General features: G+C 62.6%; 1 protein-coding gene across 1 annotated transcript; it reads left to right on the top strand.

Moving 5' to 3' along the window:
- The first annotated feature begins 254 nt into the window (after nucleotides 1–254).
- Nucleotides 255–10,317, top strand: Mxd4 (MAX dimerization protein 4). Its single transcript, XM_090343919.1, has 6 exons — nucleotides 255–474; nucleotides 556–655; nucleotides 3,322–3,351; nucleotides 8,268–8,382; nucleotides 9,249–9,411; nucleotides 9,884–10,317. The coding sequence occupies exons 1-6, from the start codon at nucleotides 255–257 to the stop codon at nucleotides 10,039–10,041; spliced, it is 786 nt and encodes a 261-aa protein (XP_090200045.1). The 3' UTR covers nucleotides 10,042–10,317.
- Nucleotides 10,318–10,882: the final 565 nt, after the last annotated feature.

Genomic DNA, 10,882 nt, shown 5'->3' on the forward strand with positions numbered 1-10,882 from the left:
CACCTACTTGTCATGCACGGGGCCCGCCAGTCAGCGCGCGCGGGGGCCGGGCCACCACGTGCTGTTGCTAAGCTCGGGCTTCTAAATTGTTACTAGCGCGGCCGGCCTATCCCGGCCTCGCCTCGCATCTGTCAACATTCTCGGCCCTGCCCGAGGCGCTCGGACCGCCCCCATTGGCCGGGGCCCGCCGCAGCGCCCGCCCCCGGGGCCGCAGCGCCCGCGCCGATTGGCCGCGCCACCCGCCGCTCTCCCTTATGTGTCAATTTGAGGGCCCGAGGCAGAGGGTGGCGGCCGAGCGCAGGAGTCCGCGAGTCGGGCAAGTGTGCCGCGGGGCTCGGGGCAGGCGGCGAGCGGAGCCGGCCGGAGCGCGCCGGGCAGCGGCCGCCGCCGTCCCGGGCGCGGGCGGCAGGATGGAGCTGAACTCCCTGCTGCTGCTGCTGGAGGCGGCCGAGTACCTGGAGCGCCGGGATCGAGGTAGCCCGCGCCCCTTTGTGCCCGGGTGGGCGGGCGGCGGGCGGGCGCGGGGGGCCCGCTGACCGCGCCGTCTGTCCGCAGAGGCCGAGCACGGCTACGCCTCGGTGCTGCCCTTCGACGGCGACTTCTCCAGGAAGAAAACAAAGGCGGCCGGCCTGGTGCGCAAGGCCCCGAACAACAGGTACCGCCCCCCCCCACCCCTCGCGCGCCGCCCCGCGGCCCGCGCGCCCCGCCCGAGCGGCCCCGGCCGCCCCCCGGCCCCGGCGCGGCCCCGCGCGCCCCGGCGGCCGGCCTGGAGGAGGCGCCGGCCCCGCCCGCGCGCCCCGCCCGCGCGTCGCCATCTTCCCGCGGCCGCGCCTCCCGCCGCCGTAAACAGTGCCACGCGTACAGCGCCCACCGCCGGCCCGCGCCCTCCGCCAGCCTCCGGGACTTGTCCGGCGGGAGAGAAGTTGTCAGCGGGCCGCGCCCGGCGCCCCGGGGCCCGTGGCTCCCGCGTCTCCGCGAGGGGCCTCGCTTCTCCTCGGCCCAGCACCCCAGTCCCCACGGTGCGCTCAGGAGCCCCGCTCGGTGCCCAACGGCCACGCGCGGCCTCCTCCCCGAGGAACGCCAGCCGCAAGCGCAGGGGACGCCGTCCTTGGCGGGCAGGAAGCGGGCAGGTCCGCACTCAGACCCCCTCTTCGCCCTCGGCCTGGTGCCCAACCGCGGAAGCCCCGACGCCAGAGTGCGCGCCGGCCCGGGACGCGGCTCCCAGGGGCTCCCCGGCCACCCAGCCCAGCCCCGAGCTGCCCCAGCAAGGGGCTTCCCAGCCCCTGGGGTAGAGGGTACGGCCCGGCCCCGTGGCTGGCACAGGGACCATCTCCGAGGGGGTCCTCGGCCTGGCACAGAGTTCGGGGAGTCTCTGGCTGCCTGAGTGCCAGCCTCCGGTCCCCTGCTTGGTCCCCTGCTGGGGAGAGCGTGTAGAAAGACAGGATTGGGGGGGCATCGCTGCCTATGCCTCGACTGTACCAGATGCCAGGACGGCGCCTCATGGCAAGGCCACAGCTGGCCAAAAACCATGGCTTCGGCTCTGTGAACAGGTCCCTCACTCTCACACCACCCCAGTCCCTTGAAGGCAGTGGTGTCTTGACCTTCTCCATCTCCCAGCACTCGCCTCTCACACTCGCTTCCTGGGAGCTGCTCCCCTTCTGTTGCCATGGCCAGCACCCGGCAGGGGGCACATAGAAGGCCTCCCCAGCCCGGGTGTGCTTTTCTTACAGCCCCTCTGAGCATTTACAACTTCCCCCAAAGCCTGAGACAACCCAGTAATGGCAGACCCCTTTTTCCTGGTTAGTTACTGCCTTCCAGGCTTGACAAGCCAGTGTGACAGGGGCAGCCCCTTTCCTGTCCAGCTCTTACGTTCTGCCAAGGCAAAGGACAAGACTGGGCATGGCACACCGGAGCGAGAGGCGGGTGGCAGGCCAGGAAGGCATCACTGGGGTGGGACGTCAGCAGCTGAGTGGTTGTGCCAAGTGCTGTGAAGGGAAGGCTTGAAGGTGGGGCTGGCGCCAGGTTCTGAGAAGGCAAAAGCATGCCTACCTCACAGGTGCTGTCAGGTGCCAGGATAGCCCTTGTCACCCCCCAGAGCAGCAATAGTGCCACTTCCCCCCAGGGAGAGGTTCTCTGGGGACTTGTGGGTATCTGAAGACAGGAAGAGCATGGGGAAGAACTGCCTCCACCCAGCTGCTGAGGGGTGCCTCTCTGCATCTGGGGTGAATAGAGTTTAGTGCCAGTCTTTGGCGGGGCATCTGGGTGGGCTTGTCTACACTGAAGGGTACCTGCTGACCTCAGCCAACCTCATGAGCCAGCAGACCCCCTGGGCACGTGACCAGGCTTAGGTTTGGGCTGAGGGATGGCCTCTGCAGTGCCCCTTCTGGTGTCAGTTGGCCCTGGCAGAGGCTCCCAGACTCCTTGCCCAGCCATGTGACCAGGAGGTTCTCGAGGGCCCTGGAAACTACATGGGGAGGGGGGAGAGAGGCCTGGGACCTGGCAGGCTCAGGAAGGGAGAAGAGAGGCCTGCTGCACCTGATGGCGGTGTCAGGCGCTGCGCAGGAGGGGTGGAGATGGGAGATGCCAGACCTAACTTGCTGAAGCAGGAGAGAGCTAGGAAGATGGCAACAGCCAGCAGAGGCCCAGAAAGCAAGGGAGCCTGGAGAGATGAGGGCTTGGGTCATGTGTGCAGCACCTGCCCTAGACCTGATAACTGGAGGCCAGTCTGCCCCGAAGAGCTCCCACGGTACTCGGGACTTGGTGCCCGGGTCTGAAGGGGCAGGACAGGTGGGGTCAGGACAGGTGGGACCCCCTGCCAGGAGAGAGCCAGCTGCCACACACCCTCACCTGGAAACCCTGTGTGACCTGGCCTGGCTAGGATGGCTTCGTCCTGCATGCCCCCGCCGTGTGGAGGTCACCAAGGTGTGTGAGCCTGACCCTGGCCCCGGGAGGCCAGCAGTGTCCTCTCCTCTTAGGACTCAGTGCTGGCTGCTGGGCGCCATGCTCAGCCGGCATCCACTGCGATCCGTGCAGCGGGATTATTGCAAGGGCACAGATGGCCCTGGGGAGAGGAAAGCAGAGAAGCCACGCTAGGTGGCTGTGTGGCCGTGGGCTCCTGTCCCCTCTGTGCTCCCTGCGTGTGCCAACATCCTCCTCACAGCTCTTTGGGGGCCACCCCAGCCCTCATCACCGGGGGACGCCCTGGGCCCAGACCTTCCAACCCCTGCCAGGGGGCTCCCTGCTCCCTCAGAAGAACTATGGTAGTTTGTGCTCTGGTGTCTGGCCTCCCAGTGAGCCCTGTCTTTCTGTCTCTCTAAACAGGTCTTCACACAACGAACTAGAAAAGCACAGGTAAGTGGCTCTCCCACCCCCTCTGTTTCTTTGTGAGCTGAGTGGAGATGCCAGGGCTGCCGGGCAGTGCCCGACTGTGGAAAGGCCTGCAGGGCGGGGCTGAGCTCTCCACAGGTACTTTGGGGCTGGCAGGGGCCTAGGTTCTGCTTCCAAGTGCTCACACCGGGGCCAGAGTTTTCTGGAGGCTCGGGACTGGCTGGTGGAGGAGGCCGGGATGTACTGTGGTGTCTTCCCTGCGCTCAGCCTGGAGTCCAGCTGTGGGGTCATCTTGTGCGAGTCCTGGTTGGAGTCCAGCTGTGTTGACTGGGGCTTCAGTTCCTGCCCCCAGGCCCCAGAGGCCACCTTCCCCTAGACAGTTAGACTCAGCAGACATTTCTGCACTAAGGCTGAGGTCAGGCGGCAGGGCTCAGCCGCAGATGTCCCCTGAGACTTCTGTCCTGTTTCTCTGGGAGGAGACGTGGGCTGGGTGAAGACCTTCCTATGGCCACGGAACTAAGGTGGACACAGTGGTATTTGGGGCCTCGCAGCCCCACAGACAAAAGCCCTCGTGCCAGGACCAAGGAGACCCCCAAGGGAGAGATGCTAAGTGATGGCTGTCCCTGCCCCCCTGCTCACATCTGCAAAATGGGCCAGTTCTCTCCTGCTTTCCTGATGGGGTGGGTTCGCATCCCAGACAAGCCTCCTGGGTGTGCTGGGAAGATCTGGAGCCCAGCCAGTTCTTCCCCTCCCTCCCCCATGCCTGAACCCTTGGCAGCACCAACTTCCGCTCCCCCGGGAGGCTCCGGCTGGGCGGGACAGAACACGGTGTTCCCTGAGGAGATGCACTTCCTGCACTGGTCATGTGTGTGTTGGGGGGAGTTCCCAGGAGGCCATGGGGCTGGGGGCTGCTGCTCTGCGCCCAGGTCCGAGGAGCCCCACGTGGACCTTCCAAGAGAGGTTTCCCGAGACTCTGTTTGGGGGAACAGCCCCAGTGAGGACAGAGAAGGGCACGGAGGGAGGACATAGGACAGGGCCTGGCTCTGACCCCTATACTTCCTGCTCGACCACCTCTGTCTCTGCCCTGAGCCTGTGCTCACACTGGGCCTCACCTGGCCCCTTGAGGACAGTGGGGATGGCTGGGCAGCCTGTGCACCCCACCCAGCGAGGAGTCCTGGCCAATCCACAAGTTTCCATGGCCCTCAACAGACCACAGGCTTGAAGCATGGGGCCTGGTGGGGCCTTCCGTCTGGCCAGTCCGTGGCTGGACTGAGTTGGGGGCTACTGTCCTCAGGAAGCACGCGGCTGACCCACCCAGCTGGGCTCCTATCAGGGCCCCAGACACAGCCTTCCCTGGGGGAGGGGCCTCTTGCTGGGGGCTGGACTGAGTCCCTGGCGCCTCCTTTTACAGGTTCTTGGAGCTGAGTCCAACCAACCCCAGGCCTTCTCTGGCTCCGGTCTTCCTCTGAATCTCCTAGTAGACAAGTGGCTCTGGCAGGTCTTCCAAGGCCAGCGATTGCAGCCAACCCAGGGCCTGGTGGCCCTGGTGGGTTTGGCCCTAGGCTCTGGCCTTAGCTGGTATACAGGGGGAACTCTGGGTGCCCTTCTTTGTCCTCGAATGGTAGGATGCACCCCATAGGGGATCCCCCACCAGCACCCCAGTGCTGAGATGGTGCCTGGGTCCCTTGCCTCTGGGGAAGTGTACCCTGGCACCCTGAGCTGCCCTCCAGGCTGGCCCTGAGTGCCCAGTGCAGCCCGAGGAGCCCCACAAGGGACAGTTGCTTGCTAACAAACAGAAGGTTCTGGTAAGCTGAATGGTCTGCCCGAGCGCTTTGCCGCCTGGTGGGTTCGCTCACTACCTTTTCCCCTGCATCTTGGCCTGGTGAGGTCTGGAACGTGGCTCTGTCAGCCACCTAGGACTCTGTCCCTCAGGTGCAGGGGGACTGTGGCATGGAACTTGGGGTGTTGTCTGAGGAGTGGGAGATGGTGCTGGCGAGACAGACAGGGCAGTGCCAAGGGCTTGACAGCAGTTGACGGTAGCACAGGGATCCAGGGGCTGCATCCTGGCTGTTTCTTTCTAAAATGCAAGGCTCTAGCAGCCATGCTGGTTGAGGTCCCCGGATGCCATAGAGCTCCAGGGAGGCCCCTGTTGGAAGGAGGCTCCGTGTTGTCTGGGTTCTGCAGCTGGGCCAAAGCGCGAGGATCGTCCCAGCATCCCTCCGCCAGCCACCGGCAGAGCCCGTGGCATCAGGCAGCCTGCCCGGCACAGCTGCTGCCCAGGGCGAGGAGCCAAGGTGACCTGGGCAGCCTGCAGCCTTGTGCATGCGCTCGCCTAGAATTGGTGGCCGTGTTGAACGTTGCACCTCACATGTGTGTAGTCCTGGCCTCGCTCTGTCTCTGGAGAAGTGTTGTTCGTGTGCTTCCCGTGCGGCACCTAGAGAGTGTCTCCATCACTGGGTTCCTGGGGTAAGAGGGGCCCCTTCCTGTCCTCTGTCCCTGCCATGGGCGTTCACTCAGCTCCCTAGGGCGCACCCTCTGACCTCTCCCTCCCAGGCCTTCTGGCCTGAAGCCTGCGTAGGATCCACCGTTTGCTCCCAGGGTCTTAACGCCGCCCTGGAGGAGGGCAGTGCTGGCGCGCGTGTCTGCATGCCCGTGACCAGTGGAAGTACTAGCCACGGTTATGAGCGGATGCTCGCAGCCCCTCTCCCTCGGCAAGCCACAGGCCACCCGAGCTGGCTGAGCCGGCGCCAGCCGCCCCTCTGCCTTTTCATTGGCGAAAGGAGAACATGAGTATCTGCTTGTTGGGATTTCCATTTTCTTGCTCACTCACGAGACGAAGTGAACTTCATGTTAGATTTGCCGTTCGTTTTCCACAGCTCACCTGCCTGTGCTCTTTACTCATTGTTACATTGAGGTACTGTGCTTTATTTTTGATGTGTATGAGCCCAAGATATCATGCATACTAACCGTTTGTCTTCTATATGTATTGCAAATACCTTTCTGCTGTTACTTGTCGTTTAGCTGTGTTTCCCCCCCTTTCTTGTACAATTGTGTCTTTCTCTGTATTAGTAACCAGGGGGAGGGGCTAGCACAGAAAACACCTGGAAACACAGACGAACACCAAGCTAAAGCAATAAACGCTATGGCCACGCGTCCTGGAGATGCGTGCTTCCTGCACTTCTGTTGTTCCGTGGAGTCTCTTGTGTGCGTCTGCTCTTTCATTTTCTTCAACGAAACTGGGTCACTTGTCACACATGTGGTTCTGTATCCAAACTGTTCCCATAACACTCATGGTGTGGAAATGGAGATGCAGCAAAATGATCCCGTGCTCGTGGGGGGGGGGGGGCTTGCGAAGGTCACGTGCATCTGACGTAGTTGAGCCGAGGGTGGTAGGGGTCACTGCTGGTTATACAGCAGGTGGACTGGGAGAAGGGGCCTGACAGCGGCTGCACCTATCAACCTCAGTGGTCTCTGTGGCGGCTGCAGGTCGGGCCGACCAGTCTGGGCAGGGCCTTTTTCCTGTTACCTGGCTCAGCACCGTGCCGCTCGCCCCTCTAGAGGTGAGGAGGCTGAGATCCTGGGCAGTGGGCACGAGTGAAGGCTGGGCAAACCCCACACGGCCCCAAGGTGGAGGGTTCTCAACTCCACCACTCTGCCTAGGGCCCAGGCCGTGGCAGCGTGACTTCTCTCCCCCTTCTCTTGGCCAAGCCTTGCCTTAATCTGTATTGTAGAAGTTCCTCAGAAAGTCTAAGTGTTCTTCATCCAGAAGGACCTCTATGCCTCAAGGCACTCGTGCTGGGGCTCCAGCTGAGATGTTTGTTGACTGGGGGTGCAGTTAACAGGTGTAAGGGCCCCAGGTTGCAGCCGCCCTCCCTCCTGTGGACGGGGGCTGCCAACACCTCCCTTTTCTGCACCCAGCAACCTTTCCTCTGTCCAAGGAGATGGCTGTCCCTGTCCTCTGTCCTCTGGGGTCTCTTCAGGACTAACGAAGACCATGAGTTTTCTGGAACTCTGTGGCTAAGGGGAAGGGTGAAGTCCTCCAGAATATTCTTATTCCCTGACCTGGCAGCTTCATGCCTGAGAATTTGTACTTAGCAAAGCATAGTGCACTTGGAAGCCGTGCCAGGCCTGCAAGGCCTGCGGCACTGAGCCGCTCAGGCTACGCCCGGGGACCTGGGGATGCCTGTGTGCCAGACGGCGCAGCCCTGGCAGAGGTTTCTGGCCGTCACAGAGGCAGCAGAGGGCCTTGGCCTGAACTTAGCTGCCCGTCCACGCCTGTGAACCCCTCAGGAATGGCGGCACTTCAGCAAGGGGACGAAGGTGTGAGAACAAGTCCCCTGAGTAGATGGCTCCAGAATATATTTTTTATTGTGATTAATAGAAGGGTTACATTACGTTCTCCAGATAGAAGGTGCATTACTTCACATACATTGATACCCTTTCTCATGTCTTGGTCCCCATTTCCTTCCCCCCCACCCCCATAGATGGCTCTAGTTTTGTGGAGGAAAAAGAAAACAAAAGCAAACACAAAAACACAATGGGTCTGTCCATATGGATTCAGGGGCAAAACACGGCAAGTGGCAGTTTCTGAAGGCCTGGCAAACTCAGGAGCAGGGAGCTGTCCCCCAGCCCTCAGTGACCTGGTCACTGGCGTGACAACTGGTGACGTGTGTGGGGCCGTGAGTGCCGGCTGAGTCCCCCGCCTGAGCCCAGGCTGGTTCTTAAGCAGGCACTTCAGGGCCTTTGGGCACCTGTGCCCAGCTTGCTACACGTACCAGACCAGGAGATCTTGGGGGAGGGACCCTCGGCTGTGGGGCCCGAGATCTGAGCAGGAGCCATAAGCCCCCTCAGCTTCCCCTGCTTGGGCCTGGGCCAGTCCCTCCTGCTGTGACCCCGGGGGCTTTTCTGCCTGGCTCATGGTCTGTCTCTGGCTCTTTCAGACGAGCCAGACTCAGGCTGTACCTGGAGCAGCTCAAGCAACTGGTGCCCCTGGGCCCTGACAGCACTCGCCACACCACGCTGAGCCTCCTGAAGCGTGCCAAGATGCACATCAAGGTGAGCAGCGCCCCCCAGCAGCTCTGGCTCTGCCTGGCCACCTTGTGTGCCTTAGGGAGCCCTGTGGCCACAGACCCGAGGGGAGTGGGGAATGCTGGGAGAGGAAGTTACCTGAAGGACTAGAACTGGTGGGAGTCAAGGGGCTGCCATGGCTTTGCTGAGTTTTACTCGGGGTGACAGGGAAAGCAGTGTCACGGGCAGGCCAGTCTGGGGAGCGGGATGGACAGGTGGGGTCAGGGATTTCGCAGGCTTTCCTAAGGCCCGCTGGAAGGGGGTGGCCCTCTGGGAGTGTGCAGGGCAGTCGGGGCTGCTGTTGGGGTGCTGGCAGTGGGCTTGGGTCGAGAGAGACACTATCTGGTGCAGCCCCTCATGGCTTTCCAACAGACGTGCAGGTTTGGGACTTGGGAACACTTGAAGGTGCGTCTGTGTCCCCTTGAAGGACCTCCTCTGCATCTCAGGGGACCGTGTGGCGGGAGCTTTGAACGAGGCCAGCCCCGGGCTGTGCGTCCTGGCCAGGCAGCAGTGTCTTCCTTGGGCTAGAGGAAGTTCAAGGTGAAAGTGGAGTCACAGGTGCCGTAGGTACAAGCACAGCGAGGGCCACGCGGGCGGCAGGCGTCTGTGAGGCTGTGTCGGCCAGCAACCTCACTCCCACACGTGACTGGGCTTGGCTAGGGCTGGCCGGCAGCTATGGGCATTCTAGAGCTGGTCAGCAGGTTGCGAGCGCGGGGCCAGGCCTTGTGACTGCATGGCTGGAGTGGGGAGGGGTACCTTAGGTCTGGGGGCCATGTGGCCTGGCTGAGGGGTGAGGCCTCTGTGCCCCTGCCCCACCCCTTCCCAGCCTCATGGATATCCCTTATGGCCCCCAGAAACTGGAGGAGCAGGACCGCCGGGCCCTGAGCGTCAAGGAGCAGCTGCAGCGGGAGCACCGCTTCCTGAAGCGGCGGCTGGAGCAGTTGTCGGTGCAGAGCGTGGAGCGCGTGCGCACAGACAGCACCGGCTCCGCCGTCTCCACAGACGACTCAGAACAAGGTGGGGGCCAGGGCAGCCTGGCGGGGTTCCGGGGATGTGTGGGGGTGATCTCAGAGCAAGGAGGACCCCACCTTGACCAAACCCCTACTTGAAGCAGCAGGCTTACTTCTCACCGTGACTTGTCCAGGGAGGCCCAGAGCCTGCCTTGTCCCCCAAGGACCAGGTGTAGATGCAGGAAGCAAGGAAGCGCTCTGCCACTGGAGCCCTGCCCTGGTCCCCTCTTTCAGATGGTCTTCCCTCCCTCTCAGTCCAGCTACTTCCACCTCCTAAGTAGCTGGGGTTGCAGGCCAGCAATCCTGGCGTGGGCTTCTTAGCCCCAGTTGGGTCTTCCGCTCTCCTCCCCAGCCCTGCCCCAGAGCCCCTGCGTCCACGCAAGGGAGAGACGAAGGGACAGATGAGCCCTCGCTTGTTAGGGAGTTCTAGCCGTGCCCACAGAGGGCCAGCCTGACCCATTCTCTCTCTGTTTCCCCAGAGGTGGACATAGAGGGCATGGAGTTGGGCCCTGGGGAGCTGGACAGTGCTGGCAGCAGCAGTGACACCGATGACCACTACAGCCTTCAGAGCGGTGGCTGCAGCGATGGCAGCTACGGGCACCCCTGCCAGCGGCCTGGTCGCCCTGGCCTCTTGTAGGTCCCGTGTCCTGTGCTCCTCGGCCTGCCACCCTGCCTGGCCGAGCGTGTCAGCCCTCCAGCCCTCCCTTGAACAACGCCAGCCTCTCCACGGGCCCATTGCTGTGCCATTCTGGAAGCTCCAGCCGCTGCCTGGACTGCCAGCCTCTTCCTGCAGGGCAGGGGCCCCCCAGAGAGGTAGAGCCCAGCCCCCATGCCCCGGAGACCGGCGCAGCCGCACGCGGTCTGTTCTCAGATTCCCAGTCATTCCAGAAGTATTAAATGTCCTTGCTGCAAACTTTGCTGGGCACCGTGTAAGGGGCGTAATGGCCACCGTGGGAGCTCGGAGCCACCGCCAGATCCTGCGACAGAGGAGTGGACTGAGGAAGGAAGGAAGGCGCGCGCCACTGTCTGTCCGTCTGTATGTCCATCTTTTGATCCTTGAAGGGAGGGATTTGGGTGGGCACCTGGGACACGTGGGTGGAGAGAGAACATGTGTCAGGAGCCAGGCAAGCTGGGCAGCTTCTGCTCTGTTTAGGCCCATCACACACACACACACACACACACACACACACACACACACACACACACACACACACTTGCTAGGCCCCTACCCGCACACTCACACAGACACAGGAGCACCAGCAGACATGCATCCTGTAAGGTTGGGCCTTTGAGAGCCACCTATGAGGGCTGGCCCCCAGCTGATGCCTGGCTTTCCTGCTGCGTCCCCCACTCTGGCCCAGAGGGCTTTGCCTGGTCTGTACAGGAAATATGGCTTCTCGTCCTGGCAGAAGCTGGGGTGAGCTGGGCACACTGTCCCCAGGCTCTCATCTCCCTTTCTTAAGAAAAGAAAAAGAAAG

This window comes from Megascapheus bottae, chromosome 13, assembly GCF_031878675.1.
Source record: "Megascapheus bottae isolate mThoBot1 chromosome 13, mThoBot2.hap1, whole genome shotgun sequence".
NCBI classification, from domain to species: Eukaryota; Metazoa; Chordata; class Mammalia; order Rodentia; family Geomyidae; genus Megascapheus; species Megascapheus bottae.